Genomic DNA, 26,257 nt, shown 5'->3' with positions numbered 1-26,257 from the left:
TCTCTCTTTAAATTCACTCAGGGTATGTGACTCCCCTGAGTACTGCGGTAGCCAGGCTGCTCCCGGTAAATAGGGCATGGACAGCGGCATTATGGGGACCACTGCGGTGGGTGCTGATTCTTGCGGTGCTGTGGTGGCAGCGATGGCTGCTGGATGCAGCGGCGCTATGGGAGCCGCAGCTGCGCTGGACCCTGCAGCTTGCGGCACTGTGGGGTTTGCAGTGGCGTCCGCCGCTGCATCTGCTCTTGCTTCAGACATTCTCTTCCCCCCTAGTTAACGTTTGCCAGGCCCTGGGTTGCGCTGGCTTACCGGTTACCACTCCACGGGCTGGACGATACGGGGACGCTGGGACTGCAGGCCTCGGCTTCTCACTTCTCGCACGCTGGCCTCTTCCCGCACGACACTTCACTTTTCGCGCTCTCTGGCTGGCTCCGCCCACAACGGCCCAACCCTTTTGTTTCCCGTGCGCGCCAAGCAGCGGGGTAATGGCGGCTATGGCGCCGACAGTCTGCGGCACACAACACAGTCTCTGGCACACAGGACCCGGGGGTACCGGACTCCGTAAATCCTGTTCGTGATGCCAAAATGGGTCGCCCGCCAGGGCAGTGGGGTACTCGGTACCGGGCCGGTATCCCAGAGGGGAGTGTCACAGTAGCGGTGACCTGGTCCGTGGCCCTGGGCGCCCATGTAAAAGGGGTTGTGAGTGGCTGATGATTAAAGTTTATGAGTGAATGATACGTGACGCCACCTGTGGTGTTCGGCAATGATGTTAACCCGACGCTGCAGACAGATCCCCTGGGATAGATAGTGTGGTGCAGCAGTGATGTTTTGGCCCTTCACAGGTAGGGCAGTAGTCCCAGGGCAGTGAGGATAGGTGTTGAGGAAGAGGGTGTAGTGTCTGGCACCGAGATGTAGCAGTGCTGACGGGGTTGCAGGAAGAAGGCAAGGACACAACAGGGTGAAGTTTCTTTACCTTTACTTGGCAAATGCAGTCCATGGTCCAGATTACAGATGGCACAGGAGCTGGCTAGCCTGGAAGCAACTTAGGAATCTCTCTAGGCAGATAGGTTGTGCAGTCTCCTTCCTAGCGCTTAGTTTTAGGTACTTGCAGTACTGTGTTACACTGAAGTTCCACTTGCTTATTCTCTTTAGAACTCCCTCGTATGGCAGACAGCTGTAGCCTTCTTCTTCTGGCTCACACGTCGCTGTTTTGCCTCTGAGTCTTATGTGGGAATAGAGCATTTACAGCTTCCTATTCCTCCGGTTTCTGTTGCAGGACCATCAGTGTCCATAAAGCCTTGGAGACCGGGCTCCAGATCATGCACTATAGCTGGGAATGAGCCTGAAATCTCTACTCAATCTCCCAGCTCTTCTCCTCACGTCCACACACATTGCCCTCCTCACACGAACTCTTCATTTTTCCCCTTCCTGGCCCCCAGAGAGCAGCTCCTCCCCCAATTTTGGTTCAGAGCTCCCCCTGCTGGCCTGGAATGGAAAACTGTGTTGTGTGTTGTGGTTAACTGCCAGAGAGATCCTTTATTGCTTCCAAGTATGACATCACACTCCCTAGGAGGAAGGTAATGCCATTGTGGCGACCATACTCCTGGGGGGCGCCACATAAGCGACTTGCGTCACTTGTTACCTGAGTGTCGCTGCCCTGATCGCTGGTGAAGCTGCCTGTTTGGCAGCTCACCAGCGATCATGTAGCGACACACCAGCAATCCTGACAAGTTCACATCGTTGTCAGGATCGCTGGTGAGTCGCTAAGTGTGACAGGGCCCTAAATTACTTCTTTGAGCCACTGCATGGCTTTGAAAGCCTGAAGCGGTTAAGAAAGGCTCCAAATAACTGAACATACTGTATGCACAGCAAGTTGTTTGGACATTGCTGTGCATTATGTTCATTCCTTGTAGCATCTTTTTAGTGCTTTTCATGCAAAATATGCCTGAAAAAAAGACACAGAGTGCACATACCTTTGGGGCGAAACCCTGACTAAAGTGTGGTCAATGTGTATGATATTCTCCTTACAGCCAGTAAGTCATGCTGGAATTAAGGTACTGTCACACTAAGCGATATCGCTAGCAATATCGCTTTAACTTGTGACGTTATAGCGATATTGCTAGCGATATCGCTGTGTCTGATACTTACCTACAACCCGTTCCCCCGCTGGTTATCGCTGATCGCGCGAGAACGTCCTGGACTGTTTCTCGTCGTCAGCATCCTGCGGCGCTTCCTGTGGAGAGACGAGAGACGAGCGTGGAGCTGGGTGGGAAGACGTCAGGATCGCCTAGTGTGACACGTAAGTAGCGACCCCCGTCAACAGCGATGTCGCTGGTGAGATCTGCCTGTGTGGCAGCTCACTAGCGACCACTTAGGCCTCTTTCACACTTCCGTTTTTTACAATCAGTCAAAATCTGCCAGGTTTTTAAAAAAACGGATCCGAAATATTTTTTTGCGGATCCGTTTTTTTCCCCATTGAGTTGCATTACTGGCGGAACTTGACTGATGGTCATCCGTTCGATCCGTTTTTGTGAGGATCCACCAAATTTTTTTCATCCGCCGGCATGCCTGGACGGACCATGCAACGTTTTTTTTGTGGTTGGATCCGCATTTTCCAGTGCGCATGCCCGGAGAAAGGAAGTCAGGGAGAAAATTAACCCTGAAATCCTTTCTGGCGGATCTCTCTCTCTCTCTCTCCCCTTCCCGGCCAGCGGTTCCTTTAAATTTCCTCATTTTGCGGATCTGTCAAAAAACGGATCCTGTGGCATCCGTTCACATCAGTTAGGAACGGATCCGCTTGTCCGCCTTTCTGGCGGATTTTAACTGACACGAAAAACTGAAGTGTGAAAGAGGCCTTAGCGATGTACCAGTGATCCTGACCGCGTCATATCGCTGGTCGGGATCGCTGGTACAACGCTAAGTGTGACAGTACCTTTATAGTGCTGCTGTTAATTAATTAATATCATAATAAACATCATTTGCCACTATCCCCGCCCCTCCATTGCCATAAGATGGACAAGTTCTGATGATATCAGCTCTCCGTCCTTCCCTGCTGTCTATGACAGTGGAGGGGCAGCAGAGGAGGTGCAGGAGACATGGTTCAGACTTCACTGAGCTCACCATGCCGCTTTGGTGGCCATTCTGGACACAGAGGAATTGGAGCCATCATGTGAAAATGGCTGCAGCAGGGATCAAACGCACAACACCAAGTATGAAGTCTATGCATTAGTTATCTATAGATAAATTTTTTAACTGGCATGAAGGGTTGCTTTAATTAGACTACACAACTTTCTAATGTACTTTATTCTCCATCCAATTGTTTTCACTTGTTTATTTTGTAGCAGGCACAGTAAAATGTTGGGTGGATCCGAAGCTCAGAAGTATTGTGTTCCACTGGCTCTTATCCCATAGTCATTAATATCATGATCTGAAAAGGAGACGCCGCTCTTCCTGATCTTGAAAACTAAAAATTACACGTGGTAGTGCCTGGATAACAGCTTACTGGAATCCCCTGACTCCCGTCTCAAGCTGGCCTCAGTTTTTGGCATCTGATCGGCCGCTTCCCTGTCCCCATCTCCTACTAGTGAAGGAGGTATTATTAGAACTGCTGTATCACAGTGTGGGATTCAAACTTCAGAGCCGGGCACATGGCTGCATCGTCTATATTTAACCAGATACTTAAGGCCAAGGTAATACCTCACTCCAGAAAGTGTTCCAGTGGCTCCAACATTACTTGTATCAATTCAACAATAAAACACTACAGAACAGGTCTAGGAAATAATCTGTTGTAATTGCTGACAGGTAGACAAATACTCAATATGTAGTAAGAGTTCTTCAGGAGCTATGTTCATGCTGGGATTTTTGAATAGCTCATAAACTACGATTTTTTTTTAGCAGAAATCGTTTCAGGGAATTTTCATTTTTTGGGATATGTGCACACAGAGTTTTGTTGAGGAGTCTTTGGAATGGGTCCACTCCAAGTAACATACATGAAAAAAGTTTAAAAGATTCTTTCTATTGAAAAACAACTTTGCTGTAAAAATGGAATCTTCAGTAGGATCAGTCCTCCTATACCGGCTATACAGGCATGTAGGTCATAGAAAGATGAATAAAATGATTTAGTTTAAGATTAACACACTGGCGCCAGTCCACTTGGACAGAGAAGGAAGGTACACTATTCCCAGATGCAGCTGGTGAATAACAGGCTCTGTGCTGGTGCCTGTTTAAAACAGCTAAAGCTGATAAGAAAAGAAATACAGCTCGCTATACTGGGAAATTAAAAAATAATATAACTGAGTACTCACTTGCTGGTGTGTGAAAAATTCACGTGGTGGTGGATGTATAGCAGTATCCTGAGACTATTCACCTTGTCATAGATGTATATTGCCTTGCATTTGGATGCCAAAACTGCTGAGTAGATAATATAGGGTTAAATGGGGGTGAATAAAATGATACCTTGACATGTGCAATCTGATTTCTTATTCCAGAGAAATGCATGTTTTTCTTAATATGTAAATTAGCTGTCAAGATTTATGAGTCGGACATAGATCTCTCTGAGAATATGCCTCCAGAGCTTATTTTATACGAAAGGTGGTGTTACCAGTGACGTGTAATAATACAGAACAGTAGAAATGAACACTGCCTCCATACAAATATATTTGCTGGAGCTCTCACAGCTCTGCTGTATTGTAACCCTGTCTGCCTGTGAGATGGAAGCTGAGAGGAACCTGCAGATGTGTCAGGTAAAATCAAACACAGATCTGCAGTGAGAACAGGAGTGCAGAGAGCGGCCAATACACATCACAATTGTAACGCCCCCCCCCTCTCATTTCTAATAATCTCTGGAGGCAGATTCTCAGGGAGGTCTATGTCTGGCCCATAGATCTTGACAGGTTATTTACATATTAAGAAAAATGTGGATTTCTATGAAAATAAAACATTGGATCGCAGATATCAAGGTATCATTTTTTCAACTTCCTATGACCTCTATGTCTATATAGATAGCAGGCTGATAAGAGCATGAGCTGCTTAAAAAAGACTCCTCAAAAACTATATAAAAATGCTCAAAATACCTTTTGGTGCTCAAAAAGGTCAGAAGGTAACAACATAAAAACATTAAAAAAAGACGTTTCCGAAAAAAAAAGCCAGCGTTTCCTGCAGCATGTTCCTTTTGAAAAACTCAGTGGGTTGACTGACTTGACAAGGAGGTCGTGTGCACAATACCTTATGGCTATGTGTACACAGTGGTTGCTTTCCTGAGGCTGTTGTTCACTCTATATTGTGATGACAGACAGCGGTCAGCTTCTGAGTGTAAGCCACATGAAGAATCAGAATGTCACCTCATGTAACCGCTTAAGGGTTTCCGATCACTGAAACGGTTAAAAGAAGGGACGTCGGACGGAATATGTGCACAGAAATATCATTTTGACATTGCTGTGCATTATGTTTCTTTCATGGGGCGCTTTTGAACCATATGGTGTCTTCACACTAAGCCTTTTTACTAAGTTTTTGGAATGTGATCTGAGCGGAAACTAGAAGTTTTTGAGGAGTATTGAGGGATTTTTTAAATTGGATTTTGGAATCTTTCCACTTCAAAAACTCACTGTCAACAAATCCTTTGGAAAATAAAAACTCTACCAAAAACTGATTCTCCCAAAAAATAGGATTCAAATGGAGCCCCCAACGAAGCCAGAGCCTGTAAAGACACTGAGTTCAAATGGACTCCATTTATGTTTTTTTCCAACTAGGTCTGTGTTTTCAGAAGGGCGCAATAATTTAGTCTACTATATTTTTGTGTCCATCTGATAAGATAGGCACCACCTGCAAAAAGGCCCCATGGAATCCATTTGAACTGTCATTGCAGCCTATGGCTTCATTGGGGCTAAGGCATTCATGGATGCCCTATGTTGTGTGAACAGGGCTTAAATCTAACTATTGCTCATTGATAGGTATAATAAAAATAAATAAAAATGAGATGTGAAAATAAAAACTTAAAAATAAGCATATTGGCTTCTCCAAATGGTCTAAAACTCAGATTTTTCAAAATCTAAAATCATTCCATATGGTAATCACATAAAGAAAAAAATTATTAAATTATCAGAATTGCGAGTTTATGCTTATGAGGTTCGTGTAGTCATGTTACTGACTATGGCATAAATTGGGGCATGCAACACTTGAATTATGCCTCAGTCATAAAGAATGCACAGATGGGCTAGCACAGACATTTCACAGGTGAATTCCAAAAATGTCACCAACATAATGGATCTACCAGCTGTCGGATGTACAAAATACAGACTTAGGCCGGCGTCACACTAGAGAGGAATACGGACGAGTGAGAGGCGTTAAAAAAAACGCATTACACACGGACCAATGATTCTCTATGGGGCAGCTCCCATCAGCCATATTTTTCTGGCGTATATTTTACGGTCCGTGCCAATCGCAGCATGCTGCGACTGTCAGCGTACTACGGCCGTAGTACGCCAATGAAAGGCTATGGGTGCGCTAAAAATACGCATTACACACGGACCACACATGTGACTTGCGAGAAATACGCACCAGGTGTCCTTTAGAAAAGCCGGCAATTCAGTGCGCGATACAGTAAAATCACACTGACAGGTTTAATAAAGAAACGAAAGAATAGATCTATACACATAGAATGAATATATATATATATATATACACATGTCATTGAGACACATATATATTTATATATTTATATTTTCCCCTTCTGATGGATTGCAGCGTGGGACATGACTGAACGGTGGAGAGGTAAGGATATTGGTGATTTTTTATGTTATTTTTGTTGCAGGTCATGGTTTTTTGGGATTACCAGACTAATAAAAATTTGTCAAAAACTTGGTGTATTTATTTCATTAAAAGACTTTTTAGTTACTGTCTGTGTGTGGTTTTTAACCCTTTCTTAGTATAGGGTTAATAATGGATCGGTGTCTTATTGACACCTCTCCATTATTAATCGGCTTAAAGTCACCTTACAAATCGAATGGTGACATTAACCCTTTGTTATATTAACCCATTCGCCACCGCTACAGGGCAATGGCAATAGAGAGGATAAGTGCCAGAATTGGCACATCTTATAGATGCGCCATTTCTGGGGTGTCTGGGGGCAGATTTTTGTAGCCAGGGGGGTCCAAAAACAATGGTCCCTCTCATGGCTATTAAAATCTGCCCTCACTCACCTGCTTTACCTTTCTGGTTGACAAATTACAGCGGGAGCCCATGCATTTTTTTACAACGAATTAACCCCTTAAATTAACACCTACACCTCGCAAATTTTGCAAACAAACCCTCATCTAATTATTAGTCAGGGACATATAAAAAAAAACATGAAATGAAATGGTTTACTGTATGTAAACCATGTGTCATTTCATGTCGGGTTGGGGAATGATTTGACAGAAGCCGGCAATTGAATTAGCGGCTATTCTGCTATGAAGAACTCTGAAATATAAATATATATATATACACAGTATGTGTTTCAATGACATGTGTGTGTATGTATACATATATATATATATATATATATATGTATTCTATGTGTATAAATCTGTTCTTTCGTTTGGATTTGAAAACCTGTCATTGGGCTCCATTATATGTACGTTTTGCAAGCCTGCGAGAAAAAAACGGTATACGGATGCCATACGGATTACATACGGATGCTTACATGAGAAAAATACGCGGCCACACCCTGACAATGGATGACATACGGAGCACTATTTAGGGACCATTTGTGCGTATTATGGACGTAAAACACGGTCCGTATTTTTCTACCTTGTGTGTGACTCCAGCCTTATACCACCCGAACAAGTGGAAATGTGTAACATCTGACATGATCATTAAAACAAAAATAAAGCCTGAAATCTTGCTGAATATCACTTACCATGATTGTAGTGTCATCTGACGCACTGGCAATGACATTGTCGTTGTGAGGGCACCAATCTATATCCAGTACTGGAGCTGTATGCCCGCTGACTGAGGGATGATTCTTATCCACACGTCCTGTCTAAGCCAAAAAAGAAACACAAAACAGGTCATATTTATGTACGTAGAAATTGTAGGTATCTACAGTATATCTGTATTTATGTATGGAGACAATTCATCGTAAAGGCTCATTCAGACATCAGTGATTTTTCTCAAACTCAAAAATACGTTCCAAGTTTCATTAATGCCCTTGATCCAATTTTCATCAGACTTTTTTCAGTTTTATCAGTTTTTCTCAGATGAAAAAAATAACTAATGGGGGTTTCTCAAGCTTCTAATGTCAAACAGTCAGTGAATGGCATCCAAGTTCGGTCAGATTTTATCACAGACTTGCATTGTCAAGTTTGAAAAATTTTATATGTCTCTGTGATTTTGTGTGGACCACTCGGGCTGCAAAAATACACAGACATACGAAAAGTTCCATAGACTATAATGGGTACGAGTTCTATCCGTGAATGCTACAGGCGTGTGTTCGGCTGCGCATATTCTCCTATTTGTCTTATTTCTTTTTGAACTAATTCACTCGCTTGGTGAACTTCTGGGTGTATTAGTGTAGCAAACAGCATCAAAAGAAAGAAGATGGAGGAAAACGAGCCCAGCCACTTCATATGCACATGGCTGCACAGACACTGGCTGCATTCAGACAGTGCTTCCTCCGGGAAGCAAGCACTGTCAATAAAAAGCTGGGGAAGGACCCCAATATGGGCATTTTAAATAGGTTACCCAGCAAACAGGGAGAACAGAGAAAAGTCACCCCCCTGAAAGTGACTTTGGTTGCGGGGGTGGAGCTGGTCTATGCATTTCCTGCTCTGTGGGTTATCTCCTTACTGTGCACTGACAGTGCACTCTCTTGCCGGCTTGTCACTTCTCCTCAGAGCTGACGAGGGAGCGCACTGTCACTGCATTAAAAAGAACATTGCACAGTGTCTAGCTCCTACTGAGCATACGTCGGAATTGACAACTGATGCATGCTCAGTACAGCAGGGAATAGCCCAGCCCCTGAAACTGATATTGCTTCATTTTTCAACGTGGAGATAGAGCTGTTATAGAGATAGTTATCAAAGCTTCTGTCTCATGTTTAAGTCTAGTTTAAGTATCCCAGCTTGCACTGGTGATTGTCAAGCAAAGCACCATCTAACAGAAAGTTGGAAAAAAAATAAAGCAGTTAGAGTAAAGAAGGGCATAGTAGGGAATTTTGAATTATAGTACATTAGAATAAAGATTAGATTACTATGGTACATTATATAGAGATTTAGGATTAAACCAGTGTTAGTTTCCAACCACACATATAAGTCAGTGTAAGGCCTAACACCACACGTACACAGGTACAACCAAATCCAGATACATAACCAAACAAAGGTAAACCACCTGTAAGTATCTCATACAAAGCAAGCACAATAAATGTTTACATCCATCTGTTAGAAGGGAATGTCAATAAATTAAGAATGGCTGCAATATGGAAGACATAAAATTCATGTATGACAATCAAGGATGTCTGACATTTACACATATAGAAAGCATTAAACAAAGAACCAAGCATATTGATGTGAAGTTCCAATTCCTGAGGGACTGTCATTGGATAACACCGGGGAGATCCCACTGATCTCACCGCTGTCACCTGTTTGTCATTGAGACTCAACTCAGCAGCCTCCAATCGTCAGGACAATTACCCCACTGACTGACCGGTGATAGATGAGGCTGTGGTTGCTTCCACTACTAGACTAGTTATTGGGGAACTCACAGTGAGCATACACCTCCGATTCCAATGCATGGAATATCTATATGTTCCCCTGTACGGTCATTGCCAACTCCACAATAACAAAATGAATCCACTAGCTGCCACCACCAATCGTTTATACAGGCCAATTGGACCACTGTTACAAGTAGCGTATGGCTTCAGGGCTTCGGTTTACAGAGCAAAAAAAGAACAAAGCTATTACATTTTATATATTTAATCTGCAAAGGTAAACAGCGGGCATAAAAAATATACAAAGATGATACAAAATGGGTATAAAACAATGCGGTATATACAGTTACATATGATAAAAGAGATAACAAACGAAAATGACTAAACATGATGTCACGGAAATGGCTCAGAGCTTAGCGGAGGGAGGTACTCTTTAGGAAAATAGACAGAACCAACAGAAGCTGTACTTTCCACAACTTACAAAATATAAAAACACAAATTCTGCTTTTTATTAGATCAAGGTTATGCCCAAATACCTCACCTTGGTGAGATCATATGGGGGCTGGATGTGAGATGTGCTAGGTCTGTTACAATTTTATGAGATCCCCAACTTTCATGATATCTTTGTCCCTGGAGGTCCCAGGTGGTAGATATTGTCGTCATATTTCCCATAACGATTTTACCTTTCTATACAGGTGAAACATGGCATAGCTAGCATTATCCATCAGATGTGAGTGAATGCGTTATATTCATCCCTTCACTACAATGCTGAAAATATGTTTCCCATAAATTTCGGATCGATGCAAACCTCAATATTCATCACTGACCACTGGCTCCAAAAGGTCTGCGATCAGTGCTTTGAACAGAAGAAGCTCTTGCCTTGGAAGTGTACTTCTCTGTCTATGAACAACCATATCCCTGTCTTGGTGGCTGGTTCTCAGAGCCGATCTACTGTTGTAATTACCTGGTCACTGCAGGATGACAGAACTTCAATGGATGTTGAAGCGTCAGCTCTTTCTATCTTCCCCAGTTATAATTAATATTATATTTTTAAAGTAAGGGTGATGTGTACCCTGTCCTGAGATGTATTTACGGATTTTAATTTTTCTCTATGACAGGGTTCTTCCAGTACAAAGACATCCAGAATTAAAGTACTGCCTTATAGATGACATGACTAAGTTTACAAAGCCAGTGACTGCAGAGACTGGACTAATGAAGAGGCTGGGCCTAATGAAATGAAAGTCAGTTGTTGAGAAAGGGTGCTGAAGTAAACTAGAATCTGGCAATTTTCACACTGACCACTAGGCTTTATACTAGATTTATTCATCCTGTTGTCTACAGAAGATTTTTCAGCAGATATTATTACAGGCACAATTACAACAAAGTGCAATACCTACATACATAGTAGATAACACAGAATTCTACCATTCACAATAGGTGATGGTCACAGTTCTTCTCCTTATCAGAACATGCTCAGATTACACTTCAATACAAATAAATAGGGTTTGGGTCAGTGTATTGTTGCTAATGTTCATGTTTCATGTGCCCACCAGGAAGTAGGAGTCTTAAATTAAGCCTAGTAACCACTGTTAAAATTGCTGGAGTATACACAGACTTATGCTGAGGGTGACTTATTGATGCACATGCTGGTATGGACTCTGCTCCATGTGCCCCGGTGTGTTGACCTTTCTTATACACCACATCGGGCTTTGAAGGTAGCCTTGTGTGCTTCCATGTGATGAACTACCTTGGATTATTTAAGGGTTTCTAAGACGTACACCTGGCCTTTGGCATTGAATCTGAGACTAGACTTGCAGTTTTGTTAGAGCAGCAATCTGGCTGTGGGCTGCAAGTCATCTGCTCTAGACCAGCATCTTCTAGTGCCTCTTCCTACTTGTCTCCCAGCTTCTTGTTACTCCGAAGTTCTGTCAGCTACTAGTCCCCTGGTCTTCTGGACCTCTTCTCCGTATCCACCTGTGGTATTCAGGATGTCTCCTTGGCTGTATGCGACTTCCTTGGTTGCTGACTTTCCTGTTTCACTGAAATGTTATCTGCTGCCTGCCTATGGTGACCTGCTTTCCTGCAGTTTCAATGTCCTCCTCCTGCCTGTCATTTCCTGCACTTTGCCTGTGGTTTCCTGTACTTCACCTGCTTTCCTGTGGTTTCCTGATGTCCTCTACCTGCCTGCAGTTTTCTGCACTTCTCTCGATTGCCTGCGATTTCCAGACATGCTCCCCTTGCCTGTGGTTTTCCTGTACACCACCTGCCTGCCTGCAGTTTCCTGAAGTTCACCACAGGCCTGTGATTTCTTGCACTCCACCTGTCTACCTACAGTTTCCAGTCCCTCTACTCACCAACCTGCTGCACCAACATCTGTGGCCCATGTGCCCACCTGGACATTGGACTTTGAGGATCCACCTCACCAAGTAGGCCCCTTGTACTTCTCGTAACACTTATGAAGATGCTGTGTTTGAGTATGGTAATACTATATTGTGTGACCTCTTTGGTTTATTTGTGTCAGTTCTCTTCCTTTATTTCTCGATATTGTGATGAAGATATAATGGTTGCTGTATGTCACAAGTAAAACCTTCCCTTCTCCCACAGTGTCTCAGGGCTACTGATTATGCCAAAAGCTTAAAGTGAATCTCTCTTGGTTTCTGCTACCCCAAGTGAGAGCAGCATATGGTTCTGTAGTGGAAGAGAAACTAATTTCCGCAATGTGTCACTTACTGGGCTGTTTGCTGCAGTTTTCATAAAACGCTTTTATCTGCTGCAGATCTACCAGTTTTCTGTATACTCAGCCCACACGACTGATTAGCCGCTTTCTGTGTACAGTGTGCATAAGCAGAAAGCTGCCTATCAATGGTGGGGGCAGGCTTACACAGGGCTCAAGAATATAGAGGACTACATTGCAGCAGGTTTACTAGCTATTTAGCAATCATTTCCTGCTGATAAAACAGTGATTTAATCAAAACTACAGCAAGCAACCCAGCATAGACCTGTGCACATGTTGCAGTTTTGTCATGATCTTGTAGTGTTTTTTTCTGCACAGATTTATCAAAAAATGGCATGTTCTTTTTACAAATAAAATACTTTTCTGTGTATGTGTTTTTTTCTTTTAACTTATGGGGCTAGTAATTGGGGTGTCTACTATACGCCTCTCCATTACTAACCCCTACATTTGATGTCAGCGGACATTACAAAGCTGATATCAACCCCAAAACCATTGCCCTGACTGCCAACGCACCAGGGCAATCGGGAAGAGCCGAGGCTAAGTGCCATAACTGGGGCATTTAATGGATGCGCCATTTCTGGGGCGTCTGAGGGCTGGTGTTATCAGTCTGGGAAGGGGCCAATATCTATGACCCCTTACCAGCCTATTAATATCAGCCCGCAGCTGTCTGCTTAGCCTTTGCTGGCTATTGAAAATAGAGGGATCTCACATCATTTTTTGGGGGCCCCCTTTTTAATAACCAGTAAAGGCTAAGTAGACAACTGTGAGTTGATACAAATAGTCTGGGAAACTTCATGGATATTATCCCAGAATAATAACACCAGCCCCCAGCTGCTTTCCCTCAACTGGTTAGTACAAATAAGGGGCACCCCATGCTATTTGTTTCATTTATCTATTTACACTATTTATTAGCTAAAAACAAGTACACAAAAATACCCATGCAAGCACTGATTATATATCTCACTGACATCTTCCTATCTGTCTATATATTTATTCTATCTCTCTGACGGTTCAGGCTGTAGATTTACTGTACTTGGCTGATGAAATGTCAGCTTTCCTTTGAGATGTGTGTGTAAAAATCGGACAGCACATGCATTGTCCATGATGTGCAATTTTTTTTCTCACATCCATTGACTTGGAAAGGCGAGTCTCATCCGATATACATGGCCACTGCTTTTTTTTTCACAGTCCGATCCGAGTTGAGAAAAAAATTGCAGATGAACACTGAATCATGCAATAACATTAGTCAGAGTGAAATCCGATTTTTTTTTCGGATTGAACTTGTCCGATTTGTACACAGATGAGAATGAGCACTAACTGTAATCTACAGAGTCAAACACTATATAGACCTTGGTACAGATTTTTTTTATTGTTTATTTGCTTCCTAAATGCAAAGTTTAGGTTTGCTCACTGGTTTTTACATATGAAGGTAATGGTATGGCTGTATAAGCACTTGTCACTCCATAAGTATGATACTTTTTTGTAGAGATCTGATGTGTCATCCAAGAAAAATTTAGTGCAGAAGCCATATGCAAATATGGATGTGCATTGAGAGTGTGCCAGTGTACTTGGAAGAAGCCTAAGTGCATTGACACCCCCCCAGTGCACTTCCAGTCTGATTTGCATATGGATTCTTTGATAGGTTTCTCATGACAGGCACATTGAATTTCAACAAGAAAGGTATCATATTTATTAAGGGACATGCACCTGTAATGCTGTACGCACTACATGCTGACAGGTTCCTTTAAAGCAGAGGTCTCAAACTCAGTCGGGTAAATGGGCGGTACATAGAAAAAACTTTGAATATGAAAGGCTGCATTCTTTGGGGGAGAAGATGACGTTTTCAGTGATACCAATATTTTTAAATTTTTTAGTGTGTTTTTTTACTCTTTTTAGTGGTGTTTATCATGGGGTATGGTACAGGACTTTTTTATTACATAAAACAGCATTTTTAGTGGCCAAATATGTTTCCATTATTTTTTTCATACTTTATTTTGAATATTTAAAAAAAATTTTTTTTTTTTTTAGTCCCCCATTCGGCCCCATGCAGTATTACTGTTTTATTAGTCCCTTATAGTAATTCTGACCCCCATCCTGTAATAATGTCCCCTGTCCTGTAATAATCTCTCCTGTCCTGTAATAATGTCCCCCGTCTTGTAATAATGTCCCCTGTCCTGTAATAATGTCCCCCCTTCTTGTAATAATGTCTCCTGTCCTGTAATAATATCCCGAAGACACACATTCAGTTGAAAAGGAACGCTGACATTGGTGGCCCATGGACCAGGACGTGATGCTCTCAGGGGCCCGAGGTCCGCACAATGGAGCCTCTGGAGCTACATGTGGCCCGCGGGCTGCGTGTTTGAGATCCCTGCTTTAAGGCAATTATTTAATAGTAATCAATAAAAATGTTCTACCACTGCTGCTGCAGAGTATGAGACCTTTATCTAGCTAAATTATTTGCAAATTTATCAGAGTTCTGTCTCTCCTCTTCCTTTTCTCAACTTAGAGGACGGACGGAAAGGGTTTGCACCCAGATCAGCAGCGGAGAGAGGATAGCATCTTGCAGGGCACCGAAAACACAGGCTGATAGACAGGAAAGCGCATTGAGAGGAAAGTCTATAGTGTTGACGTCACGTCAACAACGCTGCGGCCAATCATTGAGCAGTCAGCAGCTCTCAGTGGCTTGAGCCATCAAGTCAGGCGGATCTGCTGAGCTCAGCCATTGAAGACAATAGCATAGACAGGGAGCATTGGTGGAGACTCTGAGTTGGACCAGGGAAGGGTGAGTAAGACTCTTAAAAAAGTAGGGCCCTTAAAAAAAAACATACCGCATTTTCCGAAACTGTAACGGTGTCCATAGCCTTTAAATGTTATATTGATGAATACAGTCCGTACCGTTGGTGCAACCACCTGTAATAATAAAACAGGGGAGTTGCCCAATATCATAGAAAAGCTACGACAACAATATGGTAAATAAAATCATTGAAGAGGAAAAAGGAAGACAGGAGTGTCACCAGGCACAGAAACTGTTCCAGGACAAGCAGGGGCGGCAAGGGTGGTGCCCTGGCATAGGCTCTGAACTGAGCAAAACATTCTCCAGATTCAGGCTCTGGAAAAAGTGAGCTCCATAAGCTCGGCTAGGACTTCCTGACACATTTCTATTGTTTGCTACATGAGATCATTCACATTGGGAGTAGAGGATCAGCAATGCAATGCTTGAGTCTCACTGTCTGCACAGAGAAGCCCTCCAATCCTCCCCGAGAGGTGGAATGTAGGAAAATGAGTGGGTCAAGGACAACATTACCGGTGACCTGGGAGCTAATCATAATACATTCTTGTGCTAAATAAAGAACAGTGTTCAGGGAGAGAGGGCTGCGATCAAACTCACTAGGTTATTCCATTTAAATCTCAGCACATTGATCCATATTAAACCTCTCACCCTCGGGCACAGATCTACTTCATAGAGTACATGAAAATATTCACAGACGTTATAGACCTGGGCACACAGTGACATAAATGATCAGTCCAGACAGAAGAACTGCAGGTGGTTTACCTGAGTCTGATTTAAAGGAATTATCCAGAACTATTTCGTTTTTTTCTTATGGGCCCAAGATTTTGCAGACAGGTATAAGGAAAAATAATAATAATCCTGGATAACCCTGTTAACTTAGCCTTACTGATCCCTGTAACAGCTCCCTAGATCTACTATACATGTATCACAGCTATGGGTCGCGTAGTACAATGCAATGTGTTGTCTTGGATTTTTTTGTAATTTCTGATACTCTTTCTGAAAACATCATAAGCTATGTCAATGTAATAAATTTTCTTTTAAGACAGACAATTTATTTTCATCCGAATAGGTTTACACCATTAATCCAAAAATAAGGCCTTATTCAAATATCAGTCATTTTTCTGGTACACAAAAAAAAACAATCAAATTTTCATTAGTGTTTTTGATCCAAGTTTCATCAGTGTTTGATCATTGTGTCCAGGGCCGCGTATGGGGCCCGGTGAGCAGAAGGGGGCCTGAACTGGGCCCCCCTCTTTTTGCTTCTGCTCACCGGGCCCCAGGGGCAGGATTCGGCCATTTCAGCAACTGAGCAAGCGTCTTCGGACACATGTTCAGTTAAAATCTACTGCTGTGTTAACTGACAATAGTAAACAGCCGCCAGCCAAGGCCAAGGCTGGCAGATTACATCGATGCGCATGTCACTAGTGTATGACTTCATTGCCAGGTGCTGGCACATCAAATGACTCAGGGAGAGGATGCCACTGGACTGCGACCAGTTAAGAAGAAACCTTTTTTTTAAACTTTTTTTCTTACTGAAAGCTGCAATATGGGGACAGGAGGGAGCTACATGGGGGCAGGATGGAGACACATGGGTGCAGAATGGAGACGCATGGGGCAGGATTGGAGAACATATGAGGCCAGGATGGAAGAAGATATGGGGTCAGGATGGGAAAATATATGGGGCCAGGAATGAGACACAAAGGGCCATAAATGAGACACAAGGGGGAGGTAATCAATGTAGTAGCTAATTAAGGGATATTATTACTGTTGTGATGAATTTTATTTTTGAGGATACTGTTTTAGTGAGGGGGAGAGATCATGTTACTGTGCATTGCAGCACTTCGCTGCTTTTTTTATCTGCTGTTGTGTAATATTAGTATTGTGTTTTTTCTATTAATGATCATATTTTAATCCAAGGTGTCATACCTAGATGATCATCACATCAGATTTCAAAATAAATATGTGATCAGGCAACTCCTTACTAAAATTAAACCTACAAAAGCCACATGAGTTCAAAAAAAGCCAAAATTTGAAAAGATCTTAATTATAAATCACACAAAAAAACAGTTTTTTGTGCAAAAAAGTTTTAAATACCTTTATTAATAATCTCATAAAAACATGTATAAATACAAAATGCATGAGTACATATAGGTGGAAGACTTGACAGCATAACCACTTGAAAAGTTATATTAGTAACAGCGAATACCATGTGAAAAATTGGCCAAGAGGCAATATCTAGCAGACGAAAAAGGGTACAACAGTACAGGGATATCCCTATATCCTGAAAAAACCTGCGTGCAAAAAAATACCTTAGTCATACAATATCATATACAGGTGTCATATTAAATAAGCTGGAGGCAAAACAATCCTACAGCAGATGGTAAGTACCGAACTTCCCTAATTGCCCAATCTGTTTTAGCCATGCCTAACGGTCATATCACAGGTCTAAGTGCAAAGCGCTAACTTTCTTACCATGTGGGAATTTCAAGTGGTGCTAGCTCTGCCCCAACGCATTTCGCTCAAAGGGCTTCCTCGGGGGGCTGTGTGGCCTGTGTTATGGACTAGGGACCCCATTATAGAGACACCAATCATCCTAATGCGCGCGGCCATAAAGCTGCGCATGCGCGGTGAACAAGGAGTCCTCGTCGCGTCATTTCCGGCCATCCCGGAAGTCGACGCGCGTCACGGCATCCATGTTGTTATGGAAACCCAACGAGCGCCGAAGCCGTTCGGATGCCTTTCACGGCGCGGCGGGCATGTGCACGGCGCACGCACCAACTCCAGGGGCCATTGTTGGTAAGGGCGAGCGTAAGGGCAAGGGAGAATAGGAAAAAGTGTGCACATAACACCCATCGATCCGCACCAAAAAATGCTGAATCTGTATACATAGGCAGGCCAGCAGTAAAAGAATATATATATATATTTAAATAGCACATTTAGTAAGCATAAAGCCATTGTGGCAAATAAGCAAGGGAAATATATAAAGGGCAAACTATACCATACCAGAATGACTTTACTAATATGCCATACCTGCAGAACAATATAGAAGGGTATATAAAAACTCATATATTACAATATAGCGTTTAATATAATGGTAAAACCAGCACACAAATCCATTTTATAAGCAGATAATAAGTGTCCCCTCTTCAGATCAGGCAATATAGAAAGGTCCATATCTTCACAGCTTGATGTCAACAAATCGTCTTCAAAAATCAAGATGTTGAATATTCATATATACTCGAACTATACAAATAAAATAAAACAATATTAAAATCAACCTATAACACCAATTAAAAATCAAGAGAAATTGAGGCGGTGTATCCGGCTGAATGTTTTATTATTTAAATTCGCCCTGCTCGACGCGGTGTATCCAGGGTCGCATGTATCATAAATTCGCCCTGCTGGCGCTAGTGTATGGGGATCCTGATGGCATCGTCCTGGTGGAATCCTGACTCCGTAGGTGTAAACAGGGAGCCCGGGTTGTGGAGGAGTACTGCTCAGAGTTTAGGAGGTGGGAATGACCTCAGTGGAATGACCCTGCACTTAGGAGTCAATTTGTGCAGGGCCTGTCCCCAAAGTTGCAGGATACTCTGATGCAGTACGCCGCCCCCAGCTCGCTGGAGGCCGCCATGTCCCTTGCCATCTGGGTAGATAGACGCCTTAGGGAGAGACATACACAAAATGTGTCCCCTGTTGTCCTCGCTGGAGAGGAGGACCCACCGGTGCGGACGGAGGAACCCAGACAGCCTGGTGTTGTAGGTACAAAAAGGGGATGTCTGCGGCTCGTCATGGTGGGGGGATTTGCTTTTCCTGTGGGAAGCTGAGCCATTTCATGAGAGCCTGCCCAGTGCGTGCCAAGTCTCCAGACGAACCTATGCAAGTAGGAGGAGCTAGTTTGTGTTTAGGCCTGCCTACGGTTCAGGGAGTGGTGTCGGCATGTTTTTACTGTGGGCAGACTGGTCATGTCCTGAAGGCTTGCCCAACCCGTGCCAAATTATCTGTGCCATCTGTGAAGCCGCGTCCCCTTGGTCGCTTGGAGGGAGGTGACCAGGGAGTATATATTTCCTCCATTTTGCCCTCCCAAAGTACTATGTCAGCAGAGGTGTTGGCTGGCGGCGTACCGGAGGTGATACCGGTGCTTGTGGACAGCGGAGCAGGAGTTAGTCTGGTGGATGCTCTCTTTGTCCAGTCTCATGGCCTGAGGTGTAGGACGCTTGCCCAACCTATAAGCGTTCAGGCCATAAACTCTGTTTCACTGAGCCAGGGGAGCTTGACCCAAGTCGTAGAAAATATCCATCTACACTGGGGAAAAAAAGTATTTAGTCAGTCAGCAATAGTGCAAGTTCCACCACTTGAAAAAAGATGAGAGGCGTCTGTAATTTACATCATAGGCATGGAGGAATGGGCCAACATACCAACAACAGTGTGTGGCAACCTTGTGAAGACTTACAGAAAACGTTTGACCTCTGTCATTGCCAACAAAGGATATATCACAAAGTATTGAGATGAAATTTTGTTTCTGACCAAATACTTATTTTCCACCATAATATGCAAATAAAATGAAAAAAAAACCAGACAATGTGATTTTCTGGATTTTTTTTTCTCAGTTTGTCTCCCATAGTTGAGGTCTACCTATGATGTAAATTACAGACGCCTCTCATCTTTTTAAGTGGTGAAACTTGCACTATTGCTGACTGACTAAATACTTTTTTGCCCCACTGTACGTATAGGACATCATGAGGAGTCCTTGTCTTGCTACGTCTTGGAGGGAATGCCAGTACCTATCGTTTTAGGCCTCCCTTGACTGAAAAAACACAACCCGGTAATAGATTGGCGGGAGAGGGAAGTGGTCAGCTGGGGGCAGTCGTGTGAGGGCTGCTGCCTAGGGACTACTGTCTCTACCGTCTCTCTTCAACGGACCCCTTGCTCTCCTGTGAGAGCAGCAGATGTGCTGCAGGAGAGATGGGGCAAGTCTCAACCCTCGCCATTAACTAACCCTGGGAGGCACAGACCTCGTGGTGGAAGGGGTTGGAGGGTGGTGTACCCCGTGGGGAGTTGCGGGGGTGTGAGCGTGGTGACACAGGGGGACGCCTCTGTTGTCAATCCCAGAAAGAGTTTACCAATTTGTGACAAATGAATGAGTGGCAATAAACGTTCAGGTCCGGACCTGTGTGTAAACGAGCACGTATGGGTGGCCACCAAAAAACATCCATTGGAAGTGTGTTGTGGAGTCTTTCCAACTTGAGTTACCCCCAAACATACACATACACAACTCGTTCCCCAAGTCGGCACTTCGGAGATGTGTAATGCCTCCAGAACATACATTGCCAATATCAGCGGTGCTCGTTTGTCATCAACCTGACGTGCAGGGGTGAAGTCTAGATCTGGGCATCCCCTCTGTAGGTAGTTCCCTGATGAGGAGTGGTCTTGAGGGTCCAGAGGCCCCTCATTAAGGGAGGGTACTGTCATGATCCAGGTTGGATTATGACAGGTTTTTGTATAAGTAACTTTTTTTTTTCATTGAGCTGTTTGCTCAGGGTTGGTTTTGCCCCCGGTGGCCATTAGAATTATTATATTGTGGTGTCTTTTTTCCAGTTTTGCCCCCGGTGGCCATTAGGGTCATTGCACTCTGGTTCCTTTAGTTTAGTTGCACATGATTATAGCAGGTGTGATTGCTCTGTCTCTGCTATAAAAGAGTGTCAGGTGTTGCAATCAGTGTTGGTGATAGTATTCATTTCCAACCATCCTTGATGGAGAAAGGAGCTGGAGAGAGTTCCTTGCAGCACCGTCAGAGCCCTGGAGTGGAAGGAGTCAGAGGGGATTTCCTTGCAGCTCTGACAGAGCTTGGTGGCAGCTATTCTGGAGGAAAGTTGCATTCTGGTGGTGGACTCTGATGCTCGGAGCAAGAGCAACAGAGTAAAGCTAAGAGGTGTTTCCCTGTTTGTGCCTTTATTTTATATGTGTTTCAGTGCAGTGGTGGGATTAGTTTCTGCACCAGCCATTTCACTAGAAAGGGGTAGGTGCAGGGTGAGCTAGGGTTAAAGGTATCCTGAGCGGCGCCTGGTGCGGAACCGACCTAGGGATCGGTAGGAGTGTAGAGACACTGACTCAGGGGAGTGCAGGAGGTCTCCATGTCCCCGCTCCCTATCGCAGGGCCCACCATTGTTATTGTTTCCCTGGTGTTTCCCCTTATTATGTAAATTCGCCCTGCTGGAGGCGGTGTATCCGGTTTTACGTGTATTTCTGAAATTCTCCTGCTGGAGGCGGTGTATCCGGCTGCACGTTTTATTATTTAAATTCGCCCTGCTGGAGGCGGTGTATCCAGGGTCGCGTGTGTCATAAAGTCGCCCTGCTGGAGGCTGTGTGTCCAGTCACACGTTGACCGTGACACAAACTTCTGGAAAATTCCCAGAATGACAGCAGTGGGTATGAAAAGGACATCTCTATACAGGACAGCGCCCACGGCACCAGGGATCCAACCAAAGGAATACATATTTGCTCCAATGCCCATCACTGAATCCATGAAGATGTTTGGAGAACCCAGGTTGGGACAATCAGCTCACCTGGCCACATAACTCAATGTACTGTGTCAGCCTCCTAAGCTTGCTACTACCTCATTTCTGTGGGTGCCCAACAAAAGCGGGATGCTACTGGTTGGGGTAGTTGGTCCTGGAAGCCCCAAAGTTTATTTCAGCCACTGTCTTGCAGTACTCCATAAGACACAGGAATCCATCTTACATAGCTTCATACAACGTTATATCCTGTATGTAGGACAGCAGCACAGATCTCTTCTGTGTTTACATACAGTCTCTCCTACACAGTGGTATGTATCAGATTAGAAGCAGGAAGAAGTGATGGGCAGTTATTTTTGTTTTATTTTGGTTATCTGGCTCACTTGGCTCCGCTCATCAAAAAGAGTCGACTCACTTGGATCTTAAATAAATCCCTAACAAATATGTGTTCACACCAGGTGAACAAACATGTAAGATGACATTAATGTGGATGAAACCACGACCACCTACTGGCAAAACTATGCCCACTTGCAGGCAGCCAATTTAATTGATGAGTGGGCAGGGTTTTGTTCGAGTGGGGGTGGTCCTGTCTCCAGAGCACTGGAATTTTACTCCCTGTGAGAGCCAATTAGAGAAATTAGGGTTCCCACTGGGGTGTCAGCTATCGTCGTTCACAACAACCCATCACTAGCAGGAAGTCTCATTAAGTCTCACTAAGTTGTCAAGATAGTGAGACATTGGAGAGCCTGACTTCAACCAACCTCTTTTATAGTTCCAGAGTTTTCATTATTTAACTAGTGAGGACATTTTTTACCTTTCATAACTATAAATACTTGAAAAAGGGTAATTTTGTGGTCTACTTTTAATCATAGGAGATTTCTCAGGAGGTGAAAAGTCTTTAATATTGTCCTTCCAGTTTTCAGAACATAAGTCGACACAAATTAAATTAACAGTAGACCATTTGCAAAGCAAAGAAAATATGGAAACTATGGATGGTATAGTTACCGAGGGTACATTTTTATGAGAGATCTTGTCTGCCACTATTTTCACACCCCTCCTTGTATAAACCCAAAGAAACCCTTTTTTTTACCAAAACGAGTGATCAAGTTCTGAAACAATGGCAGTTTTTTCCTAAAAAGAGGCAGTTATAAGGATGGCAAGCAATTGTATTTGTCATTGTATCAACAAACTTTATGGATGTTGCTGGCCGAAAATAATAAAATAATATATATTATGTATATAGTAAATATATATATATACAGTGGGGCAAAAAAGTATTTAGTCAGTCAGCAATAGTGCAAGTTCCACCACTTAAAAAGATGAGAGGCGTCTGTAATTTACATCATAGGTAGACCTCAACTATGGGAGACAAACTGAGAAAAAAAAATCCAGAAAATCACATTGTCTGTTTTTTTTTCATTTTATTTGCATATTATGGTGGAAAATAAGTATTTGGTCAGAAACAAGCAACCAAGATTTCTGGCTCTCACAGACCTGTAACTTCTTCTTTAAGAGTCTCCTCTTTCCTCCACTCATTACCTGTAGTAATGGCACCTGTTTAAACTTGTTATCAGTATAAAAAGACACCTGTGCACACCCTCAAACAGTCTGACTCCAAACTCCACTATGGTGAAGACCAAAGAGCTGTCAAAGGACACCAGAAACAAAAATGTAGCCCTGCACCAGGCTGGGAAGACTGAATCTGCAATAGCCAACCAGCTTGGAGTGAAGAAATCAACTGTGGGAGCAATAATTAGAAAATGGAAGACATACAAGACCACTGATAATCTCCCTCGATCTGGTGCTCCACGCAAAATCCCACCCCGTGGGGTCAGAATGATCACAAGAACGGTGAGCAAAAATCCCAGAACCACGCGGGGGGGGGACCTAGTGAATGAACTGCAGAGAGCTGGGACCAATGTAACAAGGCCTACCATAAGTAACACACTACGCCACCATGGACTCAGATCCTGCAGTGCCAGACGTGTCCCACTGCTTAAGCCTGTACATGTCCGGGCCCGTCTGAAGTTTGCTAGAGAGCATTTGGATGATCCAGAGGAGTTTTGGGAGAATGTCCTATGGTCTGATGAAACCAAACTGGAACTGTTTGGTAGAAACACAACTTGTCGTGTTTGGAGGAAAAAGAATACTGAGTTGCATCCATCAAACACTATACCTACTGTAAAGCATGGTGGTGGAAACATCATGCTTTGGGGCTGTTTCTCTGCAAAGGGGCCAGGACGACTGATCCGGGTACATGAAAGAATGAATGGGGCCATGTATCGTGATATTTTGAGTGCAAACCTCCTTCCATCAGCAAGGGCATTGAAGATGAAACGTGGCTGGGTCTTTCAACATGACAATGATCCAAAGCACACCGCCAGGGCAACGAAGGAGTGGCTTCGTAAGAAGCATTTCAAGGTCCTGGAGTGGCCTAGCCAGTCTCCAGATCTCAACCCTATAGAAAACCTTTGGAGGGAGTTGAAAGTCCGTGTTGCCAAGCGAAAAGCCAAAAACATCACTGCTCTAGAGGAGATCTGCATGGAGGAATGGGCCAACATACCAACAACAGTGTGTGGCAACCTTGTGAAGACTTACAGAAAACGTTTGACCTCTGTCATTGCCAACAAAGGATATATCACAAAGTATTGAGATGAAATTTTGTTTCTGACCAAATACTTATTTTCCACCATAATATGCAAATAAAATGAAAAAAAAACAGACAATGTGATTTTCTGGATTTTTTTTTCTCAGTTTGTCTCCCATAGTTGAGGTCTACCTATGATGTAAATTACAGACGCCTCTCATCTTTTTAAGTGGTGGAACTTGCACTATTGCTGACTGACTAAATACTTTTTTGCCCCACTGTATATATTTGTACTGCATACAGTATATGTATAAACAGAGACAATATGGGTTTCCAAGTTGAACACAGAATGACATTAGTCAGCAAGTTAATGTTATCTTTCATCTATATAAACTGTGTTCTGCAGCACAAAGGCCTCCAGAGCCATTATCCGATAAAGCCGTGTGCTATTACACAGCAAGCTCAGATATTTTTTGTTTATGCTTCTTGAAATAACCTGGAGAAGCCATGAAAAATAAATAAGCCCAACGTGGGACATAATTAGGTCCAGTATTATTGCTTTCCAGTTTCAGGACTGCAAGATTAAATCAACTTCAAAATGGATAAAGAGATTTTATCACCTGTTTTGCTACAGTGGCCTCGTAAAGCCGAGCCAGATGTACTGATATCTGGGATTTGCAATATAATGTACATTTTTTGAGCAAGACAAGAATCTAGATATTCTTTGACACTGAAGTCGTAGATTGAATAATGTGTTTTTTTGCTTCTGCTAGAAATAAGACTCTATCACACTAGCTTCGGAGAAAAGAAAAATCAAGTTGCAAATCACAAAGTTAAACCACATGAGATCAGCACCATGGTCCGGAATACAGAATAGACTCACTGACCTCCCTGCAGAAAATGGGAACATCATGTTGGATACAGTAATACTAGGACAAAGCAGATATCTGAATTGTACCAAGTGAACAAAACACCATACATTTCTTTCAACAATTAGCAATTAATTTCTATTGATGCAGCAGAAAGTCTCTGCAATATTTAGGAAGTGGTATCTAGGCAGACGCACCTCGGACGCATGCTAGATGCACGCTGACCGCTGTGTGTGTGACTACAGCCTTAAGGGCCCGTTACACATAGCGATATCGCTAGCAATATCGCTGTAACATCACTGATTTTGTGACACAGCAGCGATATTGGTAGCGATATCGCTACATGTGATACTTACCTCCGACCGACTGCCCCGCTGATTATCGCTGATCGCGCGAAAACGGCCTGGGCCATTTCTCGTCGGGCACTTCCTGCTGGGCTTCCTATGGCGCCGACGAGCGACGCGTGGACGCGGGCGGGAGGACGTCAGGATCGCCGCGTCTGACAGGTAAGTAGCGACCCCCGACCGCTGCTATGTCGCTGGTGAGATCTGCCTGTGTGGCAGGTCACTAGCGACCACTTAGCGATGCACCAGCGATCCACATCGTTGTCGGGATCGCTGGTGCATCGCTAAGTGTAGCGGTACCCTAGGCAGGCTAAACTATTGTATAAATGTCTCCTCTTCATTGAATACACATGAGCATTGGAAAGAATAGCTGACTGCAGAGAAAACAGCTTTACAATCTCAATGAAAATCTGTCAGTGATGGTAATGAGATGATTGCTAACCCAGCCCTAGTATACGAAGCACAAACTCAGACATAAGGGCTCGTTCACACAGACATATATTCTTACCCAGTGCTGTTCGTGAAAAAATGTGGACAGTATTCGGACCAATGTTATTTGTTATCAATTACTTTTTATATACTCATGTGAACCTACCCTAATAGGCAGCATCAGGCTATTGTGGAAGTTAAAAGGAACATGTACAGTGGCATGTAAAAGTTTGGGCTCCCCTGGTCAAAATATTGTTATTGTAAACAGTTAAGCAAGTTGAAGATGAAATGATCTCTAAAAGGCCTAAA

At 43.4% G+C, this 26,257-nt stretch overlaps 1 protein-coding gene across 3 annotated transcripts in view; it reads right to left on the bottom strand.

The window, feature by feature from the left end:
• Window positions 1–26,257, bottom strand: part of CORO6 (coronin 6) — a 216,210-nt gene that overhangs the window by 48,781 nt on the left and 141,172 nt on the right. For all 3 annotated transcript variants that reach the window (XM_073565436.1, XM_073565437.1, XM_073565442.1), the window contains exon 3: window positions 7,895–8,017. In XM_073565436.1, coding sequence (XP_073421537.1) covers window positions 7,895–8,017 — 123 coding nt within the window. The remainder of the gene's footprint in view (window positions 1–7,894; window positions 8,018–26,257) is intronic.

This window comes from Dendrobates tinctorius, unplaced genomic scaffold (genome assembly GCF_039654945.1).
Source record: "Dendrobates tinctorius isolate UK_male_01 unplaced genomic scaffold, ASM3965494v1 ptg000016l, whole genome shotgun sequence".
Taxonomy (NCBI): Eukaryota; Metazoa; Chordata; class Amphibia; order Anura; family Dendrobatidae; genus Dendrobates; species Dendrobates tinctorius.
Note: the sequence above shows the minus strand (reverse complement) of the source record. Positions and strands in the feature narration are given on the sequence as shown.